Source organism: Talpa occidentalis, unplaced genomic scaffold, assembly GCF_014898055.3.
Source record: "Talpa occidentalis isolate TD23 unplaced genomic scaffold, MPIMG_talOcc4v2.1 talOcc4.7, whole genome shotgun sequence".
NCBI classification, from domain to species: Eukaryota; Metazoa; Chordata; class Mammalia; order Eulipotyphla; family Talpidae; genus Talpa; species Talpa occidentalis.
The window spans coordinates 81,045,132-81,070,054 of NW_023605083.1; the positions used below are offsets into that span (position 1 = coordinate 81,045,132).

The 24,923-nt window shown below is 38.8% G+C and overlaps 1 protein-coding gene across 5 annotated transcripts in view; it reads right to left on the reverse strand.

The window, feature by feature from the left end:
• Nucleotides 1–24,614, reverse strand: part of RHOT1 (ras homolog family member T1) — a 58,933-nt gene extending 34,319 nt beyond the window's left edge. For 4 of the 5 annotated variants that reach the window (XM_037495261.1, XM_037495259.2, XM_037495260.2 and 1 more), the window contains exons 1-8: nt 24,494–24,614; nt 8,316–8,374; nt 6,614–6,695; nt 4,054–4,097; nt 3,774–3,827; nt 3,567–3,619; nt 501–609; nt 89–190 (exon numbers count right to left, since the gene is read on the reverse strand). In XM_037495261.1, the coding sequence (XP_037351158.1) occupies nt 89–190; nt 501–609; nt 3,567–3,619; nt 3,774–3,827; nt 4,054–4,097; nt 6,614–6,695; nt 8,316–8,374; nt 24,494–24,569 (579 nt within the window). In that variant the 5' untranslated portion in view covers nt 24,570–24,614. Of the gene's footprint in view, nt 1–88; nt 191–500; nt 610–3,566; nt 3,620–3,773; nt 3,828–4,053; nt 4,098–6,613; nt 6,696–8,315; nt 8,375–21,505; nt 21,536–24,493 lie in introns of those variants that run through there. The other variant, XM_054689820.1, reaches the window with a different exon arrangement.
• Between the last annotated feature and the right edge of the window lie 309 nt (nt 24,615–24,923).

The window sequence follows — 24,923 nt, forward strand, 5'->3', positions numbered from 1 at the left end:
TAAAAATCACTACCATACTGGAATTACTACCTAAACATCCAACTCCTATTAACATAGTTTTGGGGGTGGGGGGAGAGAAACAGTTTACCTCTTTCTCCTCTGGGCAGTACAGTGGCCCTGTAGGATGAAGTACAGCTTTCTGTGCATAATAAAAGAGCTCTGATATGTTCTTCAGGTTTTTTGCTGAACACTGAAAAAAAAAGTTAAAATTTTTATATTCTGAAAACAATTATGAGAGCTAAAATCAATTTTTAAATGATCAATTTGAGGTAGTGAGAGTCTCTGAAGTAACTGAAAAATGCATTTTTCTTAGTGGATATCACAATACTAATGTCTATAGAGAATTCAGATGTTAACTTCAAGTCTTATTTTATCTAGTTTCTATAATTTCACAAATGACAGAAACTATTTTCTGTCCCATCTTCCTACCTCTTATTCTAAACCTCAGTTTAGTGAGGTTTCACCAAGATTAAACTTCAAAACCAAATGATAAGACATACCTCCACACAGGTTTCTATTTCTGTGTACTGGTTCATAATAGGAAGAATAGTCTCCATACTACTATATTCCACCAGATCAGATTTGTTCCCAACCAATATCAAAGGCAATCTGAAGAAAATGGGACACATTGTAACAGTAAGGAAAGCAAAATTCGTTAGATTTATATTTTAATGTATACATCATAACCCATTCCAACCAACAAACTTAATCTCCCCAACATGAACTACTATAATTAGTTTTAGCCCCCTTAAGAGCATGTTCATACTCAACAAATATTTGGCTGTTAGAAGCCTGGTAATGTTCTAAGAATTAAGAACAAAGTACAGAAGATGCCTGCCCCTTTCCCCCCAAAAGTGAAAGTTAGAAAATAGACAATAATAAACAAAGAAAGCAATTTGCAACTTTGTAAGTACTATGAAGGAAATGAATAGGGGGGTATGGGATAGAGTACTGGAATGGGCTAATTAAATATGGTAATCAGAGAAAAATCTCTGACAAGGTGGCATTTGAACTCTGGAATGAAGGTGAAATGGTATCCGCCATGTGAAAAGTCAGGAAAAAGCTGGCTGAGAAGGGACAGCATGTGGAAAGGTCCCACCTTGAACAAAACATTCTGGTGTTCTTGCCAGAGTGGTTAGAGAGTACTGAGCAAAGGGGACGATGTATGAAAAGGAGGCTGGAGAAGGGAAAACAGGCCAAACACACATGGACTTAGAGCTGAGTAAGAAAACCACATTATATAGGCAAGTTTAAAATGGGAAGTCACAGAAAGATGGTAAGTAGGGGAATGACATGATTTAATTGTCATTTTTAAATGTAGTCTCTTGTTACTATATTTTAAAAAGTAGAATACAGACTAATATTTCTGAAAATAGATGTAAAAATTCTCAACAAAGTACTAGCATACAGAACGCAACAACACATTGAAAGAATCACACACTGTGACCAAATGAGATTTATTCTAGGGATGCAAGGATAGTTTAATATATGCAAATCAAATACTATCATACATTACATTGACAAAAGGACAAAAATCATTATCATATTAATAGATATAAAGAAAGTATTTGACACATTGTACCCAATTTAGGATAAAAAAAATTCTTAACAAAATGGGTATATAACATAGCTCAAGATTATAAAAGCCATATGTTAGAAACCCAGAGTCAACATCAGACTCAATGGTGAAAAACTGAAAACTCTTTAAGATCAGGACAAAGCAAGGATGTCCATTTTCACCACTTTTATTTAATTTAGCATTAGAGGTCTTAGCAATGAGACAACAAGAAATAAAACGAATTCAGATTGGAAAAGAAGTGAAATTATTATAATCTGCAGATGATATAATGATAAAAATAGAAAACCCTAAAGATTCCACTAACTAGGAACAATAAGTAAGTTCAGTAAACTAGCAGGCTACAAAATTAATAAACAAAAATCTGTTGCATTCCTATATACAAATAACAAGTAAAAGAAATTAGAAAACAATCCCATTTACAATTGTATGAAAAAGAATTAAATACCTAGGAATAAATTTAACAAAGAAGGTGAAAGAGCTACACAAGGAAAACTGTAAGACACTCTTAAGAGATACAGAACAACACACAAAGAGATGGAAAGCTACCCCATGTTCTTGGATAGGGAGAATTAATCTAGTCAAAAAAAAAAAAAAAAATCCAGCGAAAAGTAATATGGAGAGTCAATGCAATCCCTATCAAAATTCCTATATTTTTGAAGAAAATAAAACAAACAAAAAAACTGAGTGTACATGGAACCACAAAAGATCCTGAATAGCTAAAGCAATTCTGCAGGAAAAAAAAAAAACTGGAGGCATCATGTTATCAGAATTTAAACTGTATTAGAAAGCAACAGTAATTAAAACACTATGTTATTAGAATAAAAATAGCACACAAATCAATGGAACAGAATCAAGAATCCAAAAACAAATCCATACACATATCAACCTAATTGATGACAAAAGAGCCATAACCATACATTGGAGAAAAGAAAATCTCTTCAATAATTGGTGTTGGGAAAACTGGGCCACCACACATGAAAGAATGAAACCGATCACCTGCTACCTCTGCATACAAACATAAATTCAAAATGGATTAAAGTGTAGAATGTAAAAACTAAAACCATAAAATACATTGAAGAAAACACAGGAGGAATGGGGTATTTGATTCCAAGGGCAAGGGACATGAAAGCAAAAACAAATTAAATACATCAAATTAAAAAGTTTTTGCATAGGGAAATAAAATATCAGAAGATTAAAGGGACAGCCTACTGAATGGGAAAAGATATTTACATCTCACATATTCCATAAGGGGTTAATAATCAAGATCTGTAACGATCTCATCCAGTTTAGCAACAACAGAAAAACAAACCAAATATAAAAATGGTTAGAAGGTGTGAACAGACACTTTTCCAAGGCAGACATACAGGTGGCCAACAGACATGAAAAAATGTTCACCGTCACTTCTTATTAGGAAAACACAAATCAAAACCCCAATGACCTATCATTTTACACTTGTGAGTATGGTTTACATAAAAAAAAAAAAACCCTGCTAACAACAGGTGCTGGTGAGGATGTGGAGAAAAAGAAACCCTTATACTGCTGATGGCAATGTAAATGATGCAATCATTTTGGAAGTAGATCCTCCTCAAAAATCTAAAAACAGAACTATCATATGATCCAGAAACCTACTTCTGGTCATCTATCCCAGGAATAAGAATCATCAACCTGAAGAGTTAATATGCATCACAAAGTTCATGTAATTATTAGATTACATGTAATTATTAGATTATATGCATGTATATAGATCACAAAATAAAATTATTTGTTTTGTTCTCAAATATATGTGCTGCCTCAAATAATTCCTCCAAAAAAGGGGTTAGATGTACAAACAGAGAGATAAAACTACAGATAAAGCAAATGTGGCAAATGTTAACAACTGGTAGACCTAAATGAAAAGTTCACAGATGTTCATTGTACTATATTTCCTGCAACACTTCTATAAGTTTGAAATTTTTAAACATCCAATATTTGAGAGGAAAAAAAGTACCTGCTGTCTTTATCTGTTCTTTCATTTATGAGAGGAATCCATCGACTTGTTACCTAAAATGAAAATTAGCAAGAGCTAAGCCATGATAAGGACCTTCTATGAAAAATACTGCTGTTGAAGCACTAAATTCTAAATTAAGGATCAATTCTGAGAGTGCCTACATTGAATTTTAATTAACTGTAGTGAAAAAAAGTAACACATTCATACCTTATCAATAGAGTGCTTGTTGTTGACAGCATATACTATGCAGATAACATTAGCCTACAAAAAAATTAACAAATTAATGTTATTTTTAAATAATAAAAATGTAAACAGTGATATTTTATTACCAACTAGTCAATATAGTTGGATCAAAGGAAGAACAAATTTGGAAAACAAACAAACAAAACTTGGCGAGCCTCTAAGGGAAAAAGTTCCTATGAGAGAATGAAAACGGCAGATTCACAGGACTGTTTTCCTACCAAAAAAACACAATTTTTAAACTCACCTGTGATATTTCTTGATGAAGCTGTTCATCACTCTGTTCTGCTTCTACAAATGACAAAGTCAAAAAAAGGTTTCATTTTAAACAGTTCCAGAAAAACTAAGGGCCACCACCTAATATCCCTTAAAATATTCCTTGGTCATTTACATGGTGCAGTGCTAAACTAAAGGGCAGAGACAAGGGCAAGCAAAGAGAAGGGAAATGTGAAACTATGATAAGGAAGGTGGCTGGCATGGAAAGAAAAGTCTACAAGAGGATAACTCAAGATTGGAAGAGCAGAAGGCATTGTGTGGTAAATCTAGGTTAGCATCTGATCCTGAGTTGAAAAGGGTCTGGCAAAAGAGATTAGAAACCCAAGCGAGAAGACTGGATGTTGAAGAGTCAAAGACCTGCACAGAATCTATAAACACAGGATCAAAAGGTCAGGAGAGATACTGAGCAACACAGTTTAAGATCTAGATAGCAGATACGAGTAACATTAACCAGGCACCAGAAGCAAAACTGGAGCATGATAATGAAGAGTATAGAATTCCCTCTTTAGTACATATCTCTGGCAAGAACTGGATGTCAGTGGGTGGATGGGACTATAAGTCCCACAGGTGCAGGAAATATTTAACTAAAATAAAGAACAAAGCAAACATAGACATATTAATTTAGATTCCTTACAATAACTGTTTCTCAAACAAGTGCCTGTTATTTCTGACATAAAAATTACTATCATAAATAAGTACAATGGTGTTGGGCTGTCAGAAAAGTCATGACATATTTTTCTGTTTTCCAAGCAAAAATGCATCATGGGGCCTCCCTGGTGGTGCAGAGGTTAAAGTCTCAGCTTTCCAGCCACTGCCCCATGAGTCTGATGCCCGGCCAGGGACCTAACCCACATGGCACAACAGACCTCTCCTGTCTTGCCTGCTGCTCCCCTCAGCAGTGTGTTTCAGTAGATCCGCCTATTCTGCTTCCCACCTTGTTTCTGGTGAATCCACTCACTGAATTGGGCCTGTACCCCAATTCTTGTATGCATAAATAAAAAATAAATCTTTATTTTAAAAAAATATGCAGGGACTCCCTGGTAGTGCAAGGGGTTAAGACACAACCTTTGAAGCTATCCCCAGCCACTGCAGCACGAGTTCGATTCCTGGCCAGGGAGCTACTCACATGGCGCAGCAGACCTCTCCTCACCCACTACTCCCCTCAGCAGTGTATTTCAGTACATCCACCTGTTCTGTCTCTGGCGAATCCTCTCACCACCCCACACTTCTGGCCTGTACCCCAGTTCTTGTATGCATAAATAAACAAAATATGCATCTTAATATCTTAAAAATAATATGCATCATAACTTTTCCAACAACCCAATAGTTATTATGCTAAATTGTATTTTTAATATCTTTTCATATGTTGAGGAATCAATGGGTAATGGCGTCAATAATACTGAAGTGAATCTAAATAGGTGGTCACACATGTTGAAAAAAGAAGTTTTTTAAATAGAGCTTGTTATGAGATGTAGCAGAACATATCTACTCCCCTCAGCTTTTAGTGCAGTGCTGTCCAGTAGAAATATAATACAAACCATATACATAATTTTAAACTTTCTGTAAATCACCTTAAAAAAAGAAATAAGGAATAGATAAAAATCCCTTTTTAAATTCAATACGTCAAAAATATTAATAATTCAACATTTACTCAACAAAAAAGTTAAAAATTGTTTTCATTCTAAGTCTAAATCCTCTTGTATTTTATACTTAGAGTAGTCACATTTTAAGTCTGTAATACACTTACATATATTGGACTGCACTGTTCTACTACTTCATTTTCAGAATATATGGAGGAATAATGCCAGTGTAGCAAAACAAAGTATTACCAATGCATTTCAATCCATTTTGGAAAGCAGATTTTATTTTTTAGAGCAATTTTAGGTTTGCAGCAAAACTGAGCTAAAGATACAGTTTCCCCATACACCTCCTGCCCCCACATAGTTTCCTTCATTAGAAACATTTATCATCAGCATGGTATATCAACTACAATTACAAATGATCCCTTTCTAATAGAAGTCCGAGAACAAAGCAAAATAATCCAAAGATTAAAAAGCAGTGTGTAGAAAAAATTTTTAATTAGCAAAAGCAATACAGATGTGCTTTTATTACCATATAATGTAAGCTGGTGTTTTATTTGGGAAAAAGATTGACAAATTAAAGAACAAATTTTAAACTCAACAAATTCTCAAATTCAAAACTCCTTCTAAATCATCAGAGCATGCCTGCGCAAAATTAACTCAGAACTTCTCTCTGCAAAAATGCCAGTTCAAGGAGGGTAATGATTTCTCTACTAGTCATTAACCATTTCTTCTTCCTTTTCATTATTACAGAAGCCAACCTGGTAAACTAGGGGAAGAGAACTGCAAGATGGATCTTTTAGGTGGAGTGTGGGCTGGCAGAGAGATATGAGACGAGAATAGTAATTGATCATTAATTGCTAGATAAAAAGGATCACTTTTTTAAAACTTAATACCTTTTTTGAGGACTAGTAAATTAACCCTACAGCTTTACCTATAAGAGGACATTACCTGAGTAATCTACGATATGTGTCGGAACTCTCTCAGGGGTGACATCAGCTGGAATGGTGATTTCTTCTGCCCGGGGAGGAACCTTTGTTGCAAACATAGAAAAGGAGAAACCTTCAGATGTTTATCAATCAAACTTGTTAATGGCTTAGGTAAATTTATCTGTAAGTTAGCCCCTTTCAACCATTCCTATCCTTAAGGTCCGATGATTTCAAATGGTTATTTTTGTGCTTGACCATAGATGCAAATATATACCAAAGATATGAAACATCTACTTTTTTAATTTTTAAATTTTTTTTAACATCTTTTTTTTTTTAAATACACATTTTTGCTTATATGTGCACAGGAAATATTATTGACACTTCAGATCTCACAATAACTAAAATAATCCTTAAGTTAATTTGGTTTTTCAAACACTAGATTTTTAAAATATGTGGTTTTCATTCTATTTTGTTGAAGGCTTTAAGACATTCTACAAATGAAGTATGTTAATCCAAAACAACCCTCAAATAAAAAAATAAATTATTAATATTAATTTCTTAAAGATGTTAACTGGTTAGCTACATAAAGCCTTATGCTTAATAGTTCCTTTTTTTTTAAGAAACACTGCATGATTTTTTAAGTTAGTGAAAAATCCCTAACCACACTCAGGAGGTCAGTACTAAAATGACAATTTTAAAACAAGTTAAGCTATCAGAGAAAACTTTTAGGTATTATTATATTGAGTGATTCCACAAGTCACACATGAAAATACACATTTCACAAAAATAATTACTTATTTACCCATCTTATTTAAGAGGGAAAAAAAGGCAAGAAAAACAAAGAATGCTCATATTGCAGTTGTAACTGCTCATTACACATCAAATTCCTGTGCGAATAAAGAAATTATATAGATATTCCTATCTAAAAGAGTAAAGAGATAAATGTGGAATTAGCAATATCTACTATGTGAAGAGAATAAAAGATAATTTTCATCACATTTATACTGATCCCACTCTACACAACAATATCTTAACTTTATAAAACCTTAGCTAGCAAAAATATAAAAAATAAAAATAAAGTTAGCCAACATACCAGGTGTAACTTCCAAAATGCAAATAAATATATTGCCAGTAATAATAAAACCACCTTACATTTGGAGGCACTCTACCATTATTAAGCTTATCTTATTTGAGATCTACAACAATCTTTTGAGGTAAGCAAAGGTGGAATGAATTATTGTCTTCATCTGTAAAATGATGGAGGTGGGTAGGCTGCAGACTTTCAGATATGTGTGTCACAATCCTAGTGGTTCTAATCCCTCGAAGACTTGGATGTGTCAGATGGAAGGCAAATGAGATCTAAACCTTTCACCCTAACTTTATTGAGAGGATCATCTGTTTTGAATTTTTGGCTGATAAGTAAAATTTTGTTTTATAAAAAGAATTATACAGCTTACATGATAGCTAATAGCCCTTTCAATTTTCATTTCACAGGTGAGACAACTAAGGTATAAAGATGACAAAGTTCAAAAGTAGAAAATGCAAAGTAGGCAGGTGAACTCATCTATTTTGAGTCTCCTACACTGTATTTATACAAACTGATATATTATATAAACTAAACTTTTAGAAAGTCATAATTATCAGAAAGGAAAACATGCAAAAAAGGGAAGAATTTAACACAATTTGATAATTTTTTAAAGAAAACAAAAGATCAAAATGTTTACCTCTTCTGGGAATTCTTCACTGACCAGAGACATAATCAGTGATGTCTTCCCAACTCTAGCTGTGGAGGGGGAAGAAAAAGATCACTTTAATAAAATGTTCAGGGTCTATATTAGCTGAAAATTCAACTACATAGCAAAGTCTATAGAGGCATCCAAATTATAAAGTTTTAGTATAATAATTAAAGTATACATTTTCTGCTTAGAAAAGTTTCATATACCATTGCTTAAAGCAAAAAACTACCAAAATATATTAAATATAATACTAAATTAAAAAAATTTCCAAAATATCTTCCACGAAGAGCTTACTCTCTCTCTCTCTCTCTCTCTCTCTATATATATATATAGTCCCCTTGATTTTCCTACACTTATGATTTACCACAGTGGAATCATAGTATTCACATTATTTTCCTTCCTTACCACTTAACTATGTATTTGGACAGTATTCATTAATATATAAAATCCCTGAGAGAGGGGAAGGGAAAGTTATTGTTTAATGGACACAAAGATTTGTTGGGATGTTAAAAAGTTTAGATACAGAAAGTGGTGATTACTCAATCTTGTGAATGTATTTAATGCCCCTGAATTGCATACTTAACAAATGGTTAAAATGTTAAATATTACGTTTTATATATTTTATTGCATTTTAAAAACTAGCATTGACTGTCTCTTACATTGTCTTTGATGATTGATAAGAATTGTTGTACGATGCCATAAGTTGGTTTTTTTTTTTCCAAAAAAGATTTATTTATGCACACAAGAACTGGGGTACAGGCCAGAGGTGCCGGGGGTGGGGGTGGGGATGTGAGAGGATTCACCAGAGACAGAGTGGGAAAACAGAACAGGCAGACTGACTGAAATACACTGCTGAAGGGAGCAGCAGGAGAGACAGGAGAGGCCTGCTGGTCATGTGGGTAGCTCCCTGGCCAACCAGGGATAGAACCTGTGCTGCAGAGGCTGCGGATAGCTTCACAGTGCTGTGCTTAACCCCTTGCGCCAAACCAGGGAGGCCCATGATGCCATAAGTTATTGTCATCTCTTAATGAACTTTGCTCATTTTCCTTTTTATAAACAATGCTGCAATGAGTGTTTCTACAGGACAAATCCCCAGAAGTGAAATTGAAATTCTCATGTAGGATCCCTTGTTTTTACTAGATACTGTTAAATTACTTCCAAAAAAGAATAAACTAACTTAAAATCTCACCAACAGAAGATCAGAATGTCTATTTCTATATACGTCCTTACATTCTTTCTTTTTTAGGATATCATATTTATTTATTTATTTATTTTAAAGATTTATTTATTTATTTATACAAGCACTGGGTACAGTCAGAAGTGCGGGAGGGTGAGAATTCACCAGAGCCAGAGTGGGGGACAGAACAGGCAGAGTGACGAAATACACTGCTGAGGGGAACAGCGGGTGCAGCAGGAGAGGTCTGTCGCGCCACATGGGACCCTCGCCGGTGGCTGGGGATCGAACCGGCGCTGCAGAGGCTGCAGGCAGCTTCGCAGCCCAGCGCTCTACCGCTGCGCCACCAGGGGAGACCCTAGGATATCATAAAGTGTTAGTAAGGACAAAGCAACTTTCTGGTTACATTTGCTAATCTAGTTAAATTTTAACGCACAAACTTAAATTTTTTTCCATTTTGAAATTTGACTTCTGTTCCCATCACAGATCATGTAATTACTGTTGTTGGACATTCAACTGCTTACAACTAAATTCCTGTACAGAAAAAACAGTCCATTTGCCTACTACTTCTGCCATAACCACAAATTTTAGTTTGCAAAAGTAGACTCTAATTATAAAAGAATTACAAAAGAATTGAAAATTTTTTAAGTTAGGAAAAGTTACTGCCAAGCGAGTCTAGGACAAAAGAAGCAAAATCAAAGTACGAATCAAGGTAATGGCTGCCACTGGACTCTGCGCGTGTCCCTCACCCACGTGTCTCTTTCAACTGTCTCCACAAGAGTCTCCATCCAAGTGCCCCAAGTCTCTGGTAAAAGTCAAAAGCCAAGAAGCAAGCAAGCTCTTTTCCACCTGTCTCCTCTTCAGCCCATCTGCGTTCCTTGTTATATAGCTTCACCTGGGCACTCAGTTCCATACCCTAGGTTCCCAGTAACTAATCCGAAGCAGCAGCATGTAAACAAAGGCAGGCAACATGGTACCTCCTCCTTTTTTTTTTTTTTTAAATTTTTTTTTTATTAATAGAGGCATGTTTTATTTATTTATTTGTTTGTTTTGTTTATACATGCACTGGGTACAGTCAGAAGCGCGGGAGGGTGAGAGAATTCACCAGAGCCAGAGCGGGGAGCAGAGCAGGCAGAAGGACCGAAGTACACTGTTGAGGGGAGCAGCGGGCGGCAGGAGAGGTCTGTGCGCCATGCGGGACCCTCCTCCCGTGGCCGGGGAGCAGCCGGGGATCGAACCGCCGGCGCTGCAGAGGCCGCGGGCAGCTTCGCAACCCAGTGCTCAACCGCTGCGCCACCGGGGAGGCCCGGTACCTCCTCCTTTTATGGAGATGCCTCTGTCACATAGTCTCTGGAAAAACAAGGAAAGGCTAGAAAGGAGTACTGGTAAAAACAATTTTGGGGGTGTACTGCAGACAAAGGGAGTACTGCTGGTGGAGGGATAGATCAGACAGTGTAACAGATGTCTTCAAGCTCTGATTGCTTTTCAATTGACTTGTATGAGAAGGCATGGGCCTTTTTCAGGTAGTTGACAGTAAGATGTTATTTCTCTGAATTCTGACTATGTCAGAGAATTCAGAGCCCATTACAGATTGCTGGAACCTCTTCATCAATGGCAGCTCATCCAACATCCATAACAAAAGAACTTCAGATCAAAAACCTGGGTCTCAGAGACAGTGATTTTTCTCAAGGCCTCCCCTAATAGATTAGCTGCAGATCTATGCAAATAGCCTATCTCTTGATGCCTAGTCAGTGTTTGCTCTCTTATGCCATGCTTTAAAAAAATATTAACACAAGTTGATACAAAAAAAGGAATGGTAACCACTGAAGTCAACAACCACTGCATACACAGCACTATGTACATTAAAAGTATTCACTGACTGGGCCTCCCTGGTGGTTCAGGGTTGAGCGCAGTGCTGTGCGCAGCGCTGTGAAGCTGTCCACCGCGGGTTCGATCCCCACCAGCTTCGGAGCAACCCACATGGACAGCAGACCTCTCCTGCCTTGCCCACTGCTCTCCTCAGCAGTGCTTTCGGTCTGCCTGCCTGTTCTGTTTCCCGCTCTGTCTCTGGTGAATCCTCTCACCCTCCCACACATCTGGCCTGTACCCCGTTTCTTGTATAAATAAAAATAAATCTTTAAAAAAAAAAAGTATTCACTGACTCACTGGTGATTAATCCAGCAGCTCTGGCTCACTTTTTTAGCTTATTTTGACAAAACGTCACTTACAAAAAGAAACTGCAAAAATTATACAAAGGACTGTCTATCCTTTAACCAGAATCCCCCAATGTTAACAATTTACCATGCTTGCAGTATTATTCATTCATTCTCTCGCTCACTCTCTACACACACTCACACAATTTTAAAAAGTCCTTTGAAAATAAGTTGTAGACATGATGCCCCTTTATCCTTAAGCACCCATAGTATTTACTTAAGATATATGTATAAAACAAGATCATTCTTAGATAAGAATGTAGTGGATTTTCAAAATCAGGATTAATACTAAACAATATTATCTAAACAATATTACAATATTACAGAAAGTCTAATCTGTAGACTTATTCACATCTCCTTATTTGTAAGACTATTATTATCCTTTATAGAAAACAAAATGTTGCATTTGGTTGTTATGTATCTTTAGTCTCATCAATTTGGAAGAGTTCCTCAATCTTTTTAATCTTTCACAACCTAGACATTTTTGAAGAATACAAGCCATTCAATTTGTAAATATCCCTCAACTGGGTTTATATCATGTTATCTCATAATTTCAGGTTTTAAATTTTTTGGCAGGAATATACCAGCAGTGATATTGTGTCCTTCCCAGTGCATCCTAGCAGAAGGGAGATGGTGTTAATGTCTCCCACTACTGGTGATGTTAGCTGTCTTCACTCAGAGGAGGTGGCATCTGCCAGGTTTTCCCACTGTAAATTTAAGATTTTTTTACTTTGTAATTAATAGCATCTTGTGAGGAGACACTTTCAGCCAACATAAATATCTTATTTCTCTTCAAACTTTTGCCTACTTGTTTCAGCACCCATTCCTGATTCGTATCTGATACCTGTACTGCTGCAGTGGTTGCTAGATGGTGATTTTCCATTTCCTTTTTTTTTTTTAAAGATTTATTATTCATTTATGCATACAAGAACTGGGGTGTAGGCCAGAGGTGTGTGTGGGGAGAGGGGTGAGAGGATTCTCCAGAGACAGAGTGGGGAGTAGAACAGGCAGATCTACTGAAATATACGGCTGAGGGGAGGAGCAGACCAGACAGGAGAGGTCTGCTGCGCCATATGAGTCAGCTCCCAGGCCTGTGATTGAACTCCTGTTGCAGTGGTTGGCGATAGCTTGATACTGCCATACTTTAACCCCAGCAAGACCAAGGAAGGCCTTGATTTTCCATTTCTGTCAATTCTTCTCTGTTATTTTGCAGTGTACTGTAAGGAAAAACATTCCCTTCAGGGCCTCCTTCGTGGTGCAAAGGGGTTAAGACGCAACCTATGAAGCTATCTGCAGCCACTGCAGCAAGAGTTCAATCCCCTGCCAGGGAGCTACCCACATGGCACAGCAGACCTCTCCTGACTTGCCCACTGCTCCCCTCAGCAGTGTATTTCAGTCGATCTGCCTGTTCTGTTTCCCACTCTGTCTCTGGTGAATCCTCTCACCTCCGCACCTCTGGCCTGTACCCCAGTTCTTGTACACATAAATAAATAAATCCTTAAAAAAAAAAAAAAAAAAGAAACATTTCCTTCAGATTCATATTAGTGTTATCTCAGAGATTCTTATATTATCCTATGGGTTATGGGAGGGCACAAGTACTCTTTGGGGTTCTTCTAGGCTGGCAAATAAACAAGCATCAACTAGACTGATAAGAGAAGCCAAAAAGAATTCTATAACCATGTATACCTCCTGTATACATGGGAGAGACCCAACATGACTTCTCAACAGTGCTTCTCAAATATTTTAACTAAGAAGGGGTTTATGGGAAGGGGTGAGAGGAGAAAAGAAAAGTTACTTAGGGTGTTCAGGAGAAGGCACAATAGACAAAAGATATGTAGATTAAGTTCTGCTTTCTCTATTGAAAAGAAATAAAGGGAGTAGGTCTTCTGGGTACACACCCTTACAGTGTTTACAAGTAAATTTTTTTTTAGAAGCCAACCACCACTCTGCCTTCAGAGCCTCTCTCACTAAATTAATCTTTTGCCAAAAAGACTTATTTTGGAGAGGTAGACTTTTGCCTCCCTAGAGTTATAATCTGTTGTCATTATTTGGAAGCTCCAGTAAATTGCTCCAGTTTACTTTCCAAATGACATTCATGCAGGTATAAATCAGAGTATATACTATAATCCCATTTTATAATTATGTATTTATAAATAGAAAGATGTTTCCAAATTTTCTACAATAAAAGTATATAATGTTTGCTACTAGAAAAGGTCAAGAAGTACCATTTTAAAATTCATTTCTGATGGTAAAAATTGGCCTGTTCTGAATATAGGGAACAACTGAAATTTACCTAAAAGTTGAATGTTAAATGCATCTTTCACCCCTTCCCCAGATATAATACATTGAATATGTCTACATTCCAAACACTATTCCAAAGGCTCTAGGTCTTCCCTACTTTTACTTTGCTGGAGATTATATTCCAAAGGATTTATGAAATTTTCATCAATAAAGAACACTCTTTCTACACAGTATTATAAAAAGTAAAAATTTAAAAAACTAGCCACTTTTGATTTATCTTCTCTGCGCTTAGCATTCAAATAGTTGAATTTCTTTGCAAATTTTAAATGCTCATTATTTTCCTGTGTTCCTACCCACCCCCCAAAATTGTGGTACTTTTACTGTGACCACCCTCTTAGTTCTCAACTTTCTACTCCTTTGTGCCCCTTCTCCAATCTCTCTTCTTTATCTATGAACAATATAAATGCTGGCCCATCCTTCTTACAGTTTGCATTTTGTAATTCACTAGATCAAAAGCCTTCTTTGACTTTTTTTTTTTTAAGAGGCATGTTTATTTTTTTATTTGTTTGTTTTGTTTATACATGCACTGGGTACAGTCAGAAGCGCGGGAGGGTGAGAGAATTCACCAGAGCCAGAGCGGGGAGCAGAACAGGCAGAAGGACCGAGGTACACTGCTGAGGGGAGCAGCGGGCGGTAGGAGAGGTCTGCGCGCCATGTGGGACCCTCCTCTGGTGGCCGGGGAGCAGTCGGGGATCGAACCGGCGCCGCAGAGGCCGCAGGCAGCTTCGCAACCCAGCGCTCAACCGCTGCGTCACTGGGGAGGCCCCTTCTTTGACTTTTAATTATCTACCACATCAAGGTGAAAAAACGATTCCACCGACCTTTGAAAATCATACATAATTTAACCCCAACTCATCTATCTAATCTCATTTTTCGGCATTCCCAACAGACATAGTTTACTTAAAGAAGGCCATTATGCTCTACAGAAGCACAAAAGGATAAATCCTGACCCCCCCTTACATGGTTTTCTTCATCTAAAATAGTATCATCTCTTTTACAAATATTAACCATCTTTCAAATTCCACTCTACCCCTAAAGACATCTCAGGGCTATTATGGCACTCCCCTTCCTCTTTGACTTCTTTTTGTTCCACATAACTGACACCAAATTGTTATGAATGTAAGATACATACTTAATACTTATAAGCCTAGATTAACACTTGGATATTAAATAGCAAATGTTTTCAAATACTTGTATAACAAACTGAATCTGTAACAGCATAGTCCCCAGGAAAAGGGAAGGCTCCAGGTTCCCTGCCTGGCCTAAGGGAGGGTGGAGCTGAACCGGGTGGAAATGAAGCTGGAGAGGAGACTGGAAAAGGAAGGAAGCAGGATGGAGAGCAAGAGGAGACCTGGTGGAGGCACATGGAGCAGAGAGACATGTGAAGAAGCTGCACTTGCTTCTTGGTCCTGGGCTGGTTAAAACAGATGTGGGTGAGAGGCCATGGAGAGGTTAACAATGGCAGGGTTTGATCTTGATTTTGCTCTTTTCCTTCCAGACTTTTCTGGTTGTTTCTGCCCCTTTTCTATGGGTCCCCACTAAAATGTGCTTTAGACTTGTGACAGGCTTTCGGACCTTGCTTTGGGCCAACCTGTTTGTTTGCCACAATGGACAATGCCTGGTGACTGACTGTTGTTTTTCATCCAAACTGGAACCCTGAAAAAACTGTCAGCTGGGGCTGCACCCCAGCATCCATACATTTGACCTGCATCACCATAGAAATGGTGACATAAAGGGGAAGGGGGGAATTGTTGGGGCAGGGGAAAGGATGTCCTGAACAAACTCCACAAACACAAGTTTTATGGACACTGTCCCTATCCCTGATTCTATGGGATCTGATGCTAACTCCAGGTAGCATCAAAACTGAGCTGAGGGCCTCCCTGGTGATGCAGTGGGTTGAGTGCAGGGCTGTGAAGCTGTTCACAGCCCCTATAGCGCGGGTTCGATTCCCGGCTGGCCAGGGAGATACCCACATGACGCAGACCGCTCCTGTCACACCCGCTGTTCCCTTCAGCAGTATATTTCGGTTGTCTGCCTGTTCTGCTCCCCACTCTGTCTCTGGTGAATCCTCTCACCCCCCACATAAATGGTTTGTACTCCAGCTCTTGTATAAAAATAAATAAATCTTGAAAAAAAAAACAAAAAAACTGAACTGAATTGTAGGACACCCAGTTAGTCTGAGAATTGTCAGAACACAGAGGGCATGAGAGTTTTATGTTTATAAAAAGAAGTGATGACTCAAAAAATGGAGAAACACTATATAAATAACAGATTTTCTACCCAAGAGTGGGAGCTCCACTCAGACACATTTGCCCCTACCTATACCAAACTACAGAAAACACTAAAAGATTGTAGAGTTTCATCTTATGCTTCTACATGACCCATTTTTCCTGTGCAGAATTCTACTCTTAGTTCATTTGATAAGTATTTACCTGATGATTGTCTTCTAAATACAAAATTGAGTCTTAGATACTATTTGGGGATAATATGAAAAATGTATTAGACAAGATAGATAAAACAGGTATGGGTTAAGTGCTATGTTCAATCAGTATTTTAAAAAAGGAAGGATAAGGAAGGGCAGAAAGAGAAGGGAATATCAACTTCTCGCAGAAGTCTCAAAACATAGCTCAAAAAAGAAATCAAAAAGCTCATAGGAGAAGCCTATGCTTATGCTCTAGGAGGAAAAGATCAATAATCAATTAAACATGCGCTTTCTGAAGACAGTATTGTGCCTGTGTGATACACAGACTATCTCCTAGCATATGATCAGCAGTCTCCAGAAGGACTTCCTAGGTAAAAACCTGACATTTCCTTCCAGCTACTGAGCATCTCCAGAGAGACCTAGGAACAAGGGTCAGGGGAAGCAAAAAAAAAAAGACTAAGGAACAAGTATTTCACTATTACCTACAGAAACACCATAAGGGAAGGAACAGGTCTTCTTTACTGTTCAATCTCTAGCTCCCAGCAAATAATAGAACTCAGAAAATGCAGCTGTACTGCTTATTGACTCACAACATATTTGAAATTGAGGAAAGTGCTTGGTTACTTTTGAGGAAAATGCAATGGGAAGAGAGCTGCAATTGACTAGAACTGATTTATATTACTTTACCTGAGTGATGGGCATTTGTTACGTTATTCTTTATCCTCCAATATAAATATTTCACAAAAAAAAAAAAAAAAGAGAAAAATATACAGGCTTTGAAATCAGAACTGTAGTGAACTCTTAGTGCCAGTGCTTACCAGCTGTGTTTCCTGGGCAAGTCATCAAGTTTAGTTTGTTAATCTATAAAGAATGGTGCAGAACAGCTTCATAGATTTGGTAAAAGGATTCATTAAGATAGCATGTATAAAATGCTTAGGACAATACCTGGCACACAGTAAGTACACAAAAGGTTACTGTTTTTGATGCTGCTGCTGAATTTGAATTAAAGGAGTTAAGTACTGGACAGGCCAGAAAATCTGGATGTGGGAACCAGCTTTGTCATTAACAGTATGACCCTGCATGGTCATGGACTCTGAGGGGCTCCATCTCCTAATCAGGTCAAAACAATTAAAGAAAGAAAAGATTGGACTAGTTGCTATCAATGCTTATATTCTATGATTAACCATGTAGCACACCTAAAAAACAGACCTGTGACAGAAGTGCACATTACATTAGAAAAGATATACTGCCCTAAAAATGACAGATAGATTCCGACGTTTTATCTGTTATCTATTTTCATTATGTATGGGAAACTGATTTGGCAGGAATATTCATATACCTATATGAACAAAATGGGACTTACCAAGTCAATATGGTGTCCAGGAATTTCTATAACTTGCTGACCTAACGTGTTAATCATTTTCCTTAAATAATTCCTTTCATCATGGCCTTGTTTAGTACCCCCAAAAATTCAGTTAACTTAAGTTAGTATCATCTCAACATCCACATCAGTCCATTCTAATTCTTTATGCTTATGCCCAATGGAGGCAAAAGAGTTACCTTAAAATAAGTCAAGTCACCATCCTTTTACTCCAGCATCAAGAAACCTACAACTTGGACTGCCTAATTTTTATATTCTTGGCAACTGATAGGGCAGAGCAAAAAGGATACATCTGGGAGAGCCCTAATAAGTTTCCTTGTAAAGAACAGTTATGTTGGGCCTCCCTGGTGGCGCAGCGGTTGAGCACTGGGTTGCGAAGCTACCCGCAGCCTCTGCACCGCCGGTTCGATCCCCGGCTGCTCCCCGGCCACTGGAGGAGGGTCCCACATGGCGCGCAGACCTCTTCTGCCGCACGCTGCTCAGCAGTGTGCTTCGGTCCTTCTGCCTGCTCTGCTCCCCACTCTGGCTCTGGTGAATTCTCGCACCCTCCCACGCTTCTGACTGTGCCCAGTGCGTGTATAAATTTAAAAAAAAAAAAAAAAAAAGAATAGTTATATATGATAAAAGACAACACAGCAGGGCTCTCTGTAGGTCACAAGACAGAAAAATGCCTCTGCTATGACATTCAATCAAGTCACTGGGTCCTGTACTTGACATAATTTATTTTAGTAGTTACATAACTCCCAGGTACTCAAAATAAGTCTTCAGAAGATCCAATGGCTGTACATTTACTAAATTCAGGAGAAAGCAACCTCATTAATCCATAGCTCATATTATTAAACAAAAATATCAGGATTAAGCCAACTACCAACAATAAAAGGCCTAATAATATCCGAAAAGTTAAAAACCTGAAGCAACTTAACCTTAAACCTGATCACAAACATTCAGGATCCCTTTGCAAAACGCAGGCCTTCAGCAGGTGTTTCATGCCACCTGTAAGACACTAAGATACACACACACACACACACACACACACACAAACCCTTACAATTCGTTCTTCTTAAAATTCATTAGCACAACCCTTTACTGGGCTATAGTCCTTTTCTCCTTTTCTCATGGGCCTCCAACACACCCAGTGATATTTTCAGAAGAGAAAGATCAACATTGAGGAAATTCAGATTTCTTCACAGCTCAGTCACCAGGGCAGTTGTGGCTGTCTGTGCAGCAGCAGGCTCCTACCAAAGTACAAATCTGCCACCAGGTCTATTCCAGTGAGGCAAGCTTGGAGACAAGAAAGGACACACCTTGTGCGGCAGGAAGCATTGTAAAAACCGCAACAACTAAAGAGCTTTACTTGCTTGAATACACAGACTTACAGGACAGTGGTAGCAAACAGTGGGAACAATTCTGTTTAAATGATTTACACTAACACTAACTTTTAGAATGTGATCTGTTATTTATTCATTTATATCTAGTCTCATCTGTTAAAGAGTTTGAGACAGTTTAGCACTTACTACAATAAAATAATTACATCTAGTTTCTGAAGCAATTGTATCATAAACAGCCTTTTAAAAATCAGAGACTCTTCCACATAAAAGTTCAAGAGTGATTTTCTTTTTTAAAAAAGTTCAAAATTAGTGCAAGAGGGACTGATTAAAGTGAACATGGGAGAAAATGAGCACATTTTCATTAGTATCATTTTGGGTTTCCTTCTTGAAAAGCAGTGATACGGTAGCTACTTTAATAAAGATTAAACAGATATGATTTAGTTAAGAAAGGCACCAGTAAGTCTAAAGCAGGGCCTTTTGCTTCCCTCAAGCCCTACCTATTCACCCTTGAGTGAAACTATCAAAACCATAGTGAAGCAGTAGGCTTAAAATTAAAATTAGCCACTTCCAAGCTAATTTTAATTGAGAAATTTGAGTGCTTTATAGGAAAGGAAAATATTTTAGAATACTACATTTTAACAACTATTTAAATAAGCCTATAATCAAAAAGGTCCCTTAACAGTGGCAGATGTGAATATAAACTCTACATATCTTTAACCACTCCAAAAAATAAAAATTATCTCATAAAGGAATAAAATCCCAAGCTTTTCTCTATTAGAACAATTATACATTTACATAGTGTAGGTATATGTAATTTTATAATTAATAAATTTAATAAAAATTACACAAAATATAAATACAATTAATATACACATGAAGGACAAAAAAAATGATCCTTTGTGAGCCAGTCATCTACTGGTCTACATTTCCTGTTTTGCCAGAGAAATATTGTAGTAATCTATAAAAACAAAAGGCATGGGGACAATTATTCCCAAGGACAGAGGCCTTCTGATTCAGTGCAATACAACATGCCACAGTGTGTCTAAGATTCCATGCTTCTAAGTAGGTCATCCATGGGAAACATAGTTCATCTCTATGGTGCAAATTATCTAGATTTATCCAGGCGAGGAGTTCTTTGTCTTTTCATCACATCTAGTTCTAAGTGATAGTAAATTCATAATATTTATAAAGCAAAATATTTTCTGATTCTAACTATCACCCTGTGAGCCATCAAATGGCAAAGGGACCTGCTCCTCATTTTTTTTTTTAAAGATTTATTTATTTATGTATACAAGAGCTGGGGTACAGGCCAGAGATGCGGGAGGGGAGAGGATACACCAGAGACAGAGTGGGGAACAGAACAGGCAGACTGACTGAAATACACTGCTGAGGGGAGCAGTGGGCGAGACAGGAGAGGTCTGCCTTGCCATGTGGGTTGCTCCCTGGCCGGCCGGGGACCAAACTCCTTCTGCTGAGGTCGCAGACCGCCCCACAGTGCTATGCTCAACCCCTTGCGCCCCCCAGGGAGGTCCTTGCTCCTCATTTTTATTTCCTTCTTTTTTTTTTTTATTAGGTCTTTTTTTTTTTTTTAAGATTTATTTATTTATTTGTTTATTTGTTTATTTATTTATTTATTTATTTATTTATACAAGCACTGGGTACAGTCAGAAGCGCTGGAGGGTGAGAGAATTCACCAGAGCCAGAGCGGGGAGCAGAGCAGGCAGAAGGACCGAAGCACACTGCTGAGGGGAGCAGCGGGCGGCAGGAGAGGTCTGCGTGCCATGTGGGACCCTCCTCCGGTGGCCGGGGAGCAGCCGGGGATCAAACCGGCGCTGGAGGCCGCGGGCAGCTTCACAACCCAGCGCTCAACCGCTGCGCCACCGGGGAGGCCCTTTATTTGCTTCTTTATTATAAAGTTTTGTAAGCTCTTCCTAAGTTAAGATAATTAAAATACATATGGAGATGTATTTTTTACTGTAAAACTTTAGCATTTATGGAAATAGTTGAGCATTGTTTCAAAGGAAAATTGCACTGACCACACACAGATGTGGACACAGAACAAATGTAAAGTCTATCCTTCTTCAATCCAGTGCCTCCTGGGACCAGAGGCACCAAAAAGGCATTGAGAAGCAGGTTTCAGTACCTATGAGATGATCATGTAGAACAGACTCCATATGAACAGAATAGAGTATGTAGCTCTCTATGGCCAAGGATGCTTGAACCCAGGTATTGAACACAGTATTATTGGGCCTGGAATGATTAAACTTCATATACCATGCCAATAAAGACCAGAATGGAGAGCAATATGGTTTTAAAAGGAACACAGAAATTTCTTTCTAAAGCAAATGCTAGCTTATACCTGACCAATCTTTCCTCAACCCCTGCAAACCTTTAAGATGGTGTCTGGTGTTTCAAGGAGATGCTGGCCTCTTTTGACAAGAACTATAATTCCTGGTAGTCAAGGCATGAAACAGACAAGGCACTGTCATCACAGTCACTGGTCTACTTTATGACAGAATACAGGAATGTCCAGGACAAAATTAGCTGGATATGTGGAATAAGAAACTAGATGAATGCTGCCCGTTCAAATTTAACAATAACTACATCACACTAAATTCAAGAAAAGAGAGTGATTACATTTCTATGACTGAGAGAAGTGGACTGGAAATAAGAGAAGTCTAAATAAACAAAAACTGGCTTGAACTCTTCATTCTTTCAACAAATACTTAAGTGCCTACTTTTCACCAGGCCTTTTCTAGGCACTGGAGATACAGCAATGAATCCTGTGCCCTCATGAAGTCTGCTTTTTAACCCACATGACAATAAAAAAAGTGAACAAATTTTCAGAGCAGTAGGAATAATGCCTGGGTCAGGGGCTTCTCATAGAAAAAACAGTGAAGGAGACAGCAGTGAAGAGTGAAATAAGGGCCAGATTGTAAAGGACCTTGCAGGCCTGTATTAAAATGTTTGAATTATATTTTCAGGTAAAACAGAAATCATAGAAGAATTTTTTAAATGGGTAACAGGATCCAAGATATTTTCTAAAGATGAGTCTATGTATTACATGGAAAATGGACGAAATTAGACACAGGGAGACCAGTTAAAGAGAGATTACAAAAGTCCAGGCCAGAGTCAACAGAAGTTTGAAAAAGTTTGTCAAAGTGTTCAATGACAAAACTAACCGTATTTAGACAAACAGCTACGGGATTCTCCTAAAGAAAGAGAACAGTTCCACTTTCTCAATGAATTTGAACAAAAGACAAATATATCTCATTTTAATTTTAAAAAATAAGACTTCACTAAAACTTAAACTCTTGTGCTTTTTAATGTAGCTACATAAATTAAATGAAAGGATATAAGGCTCTTAGTGATTTTATTGCAACAAGGACATTTGGAAAACATACCAATGCAAATCTAATTAAAAACAAAATTCTTCCCAACAAATGTGATCATGAACAATAATAACCAAAAAAACTAAGTTTTATGTGGTGGCATTTTTAAGGATTAAAAAAAATCATTAATTAATTGATTAATGATTGAAAAATCATTAAAAACATTAAAGTCAGGCTGGATCAGAAGAAGTGGGTCAAAAAAAGACCCACTTTACTGAAGTGTGTAATACAGGTTTAGTTAACGGAATGTTGAAACTATTCACAACTGTTTTGGAGATTCAGAGAATGAAGTTGCTGCTGCATGATTCAGAGACAAAAGCTGACAACAAAACATTCTGAAGTAATGAAGAAAGAATAGGCTTTACAAACGTTGAATTATTTTACATATTCCCCCAAAAGTAATACTGTTAACTTTTTAACTTAAGTGGTCTAAGCTTGACAATATATCTTATCTCTGAATTGCATTTCTCTTTACATGTTTTACAGAATAATCATGTGATTGCTTCCGATCTTCAAAATTAAAGCCAAAACATATTTTTTTTGGCTTGAAAAAAGTTATTCGAAGTTACTATATTACAAACCTACTTTATGATACAGTTACATATGGATCACTGACTCACTTTCCCTATCTTGCTCCAAATGCAACAGTATGAATCCTATGTAAAATAATACCTTCCTGAACTTTGTCAAGGAAGTCCATTCAAAATGCAGATTAAGACAGTTATAACTAAAGACTAAAATTCACAACTGCAAAACAAAAAGCAAACTGTGGCTGGACATGTGCACTTCTAAATTCTGATTCAAAAGAATGATTTCTCCAAATAGCAAGTGGACAGTTTTCAATGAACATGACAGAACACTACAGAAGAGGTTGAAAATGTGTTAGCTTTCTTCCTTGGAAGTTCATCACAGTGACCAGGAGGGGTTACTCTACGGAGTTTAGAATAGAATGCTTCAAAAGAGCGTTTGCAGAGTATTAACTAATTGTACTTTAAAACAAACAATCCAGTCCTCCCCAGCCCACTTTCTTCTTATTTTAGTCCCACGGACTGAGTCACCTAACTTGAACAGAGACATCAAGAAGTCACTCCTGTTCTGGCCCCCAAGTCAGTGAACAGAAGGCATTTCTCCTTTTATTATGTCTTCAAAAGGTGAAACCTAAGAATCTCTAGGAGGGGCCTCATATGTACGTGTAAGTTTGGGTCTCAAGTGTTCCTGTTGTTATTTATTACCAAGTAGCTCTGGAGGAATAAATAAAGCTAAAAAGAAGCGAGGGAAATAGGCATTCGGGTAACAATTTTCTCAATTTAAGGACCCTCCCCCAAGTAATTATTCATTCACAGAGCACTTGCATAACTTCAGAATATATTTTTGAGGAAATACCGAGTGTACCTGGAGCTATTTCACCGCAACCTATAAAAACCGCTATGAAACGCTTCCTACCTTAGTGACAGAGCCTGGAGGAAAGGAAGAGTGCAAGCGCAAAAAATGCAGAAACCTGACCTTGCTCGCAAGCCGAATAGTTGTGCACCCCTCCCCCTAGCTCGCCGGCAGCCGGTTCACGCCATCCCCAGGGGTCAGTCAGCCTGTTCCGGCACCTGCCTGGCAGTGACAAGGGGATCTCCACGCAAGACGAGAGGGTCTGAAAGAAGGCGGCCTCAGAAACACTGTGGCCCAGCAGGAAAGGATTCGAAGAGGGAAAGGAGAGGATCTCTGCAGGGATGAGGCCGGTGGTCGGAAGCTAATGGGGATTAGGCTTGGAGGCGGCGGGGCGCACGGCCTCAGCGGGGCCCGGGGGCGGTGAGCGGGTGAGGGTGGTCTGCCGGCGGCCAGGGGAAGGGCGCAGGGGCTGGGAGGCCCCGGGGCGTGGAGAGAGGGCAGCCGCACCGCGAGGGGCGAGCAGGCCCCAGGCGGCCGGGCTGCGGTGGCCTCCGTCCCCCGGCGCGCGGACTCACGTTCTCCCACCAGCAGGATCCGCACGTCTTTCTTCATGTCGGCTGCTCGCAGGGGCCGGGCTCGGCCCGCACGCATGGAGCGGACTCCTCTCGCCGGGAGCGCCCACCCCACGGTGCCGCTCGCCCCGCGCTGCCGGCGCTGCCTGCCAGCCTCCCCCGCCGCCCCGCCCGAGCCTCGGCCGCCCAGGTCCGCGGCGCCGCCTCCCCCGCTGCTTTGCCCGCTCAGAGCCCGGACAGCGCCAGCTCCGCCTCCTCCGGCTCCGCGGGCGGCGGCGGGGCCGACGGGTCGTCACGAGGGACAAGCGTTGTCGGAACGCGAACGCTCTCTGCCCCCTGAGCAGCGCCCCCAGCGGCCCGCTCGGGGCATCGCAGCGCCAGAGCGCCTCGCCCACCCTCCTCCGGGCGCAGGGATCGCGGAAATGCTTTGGAT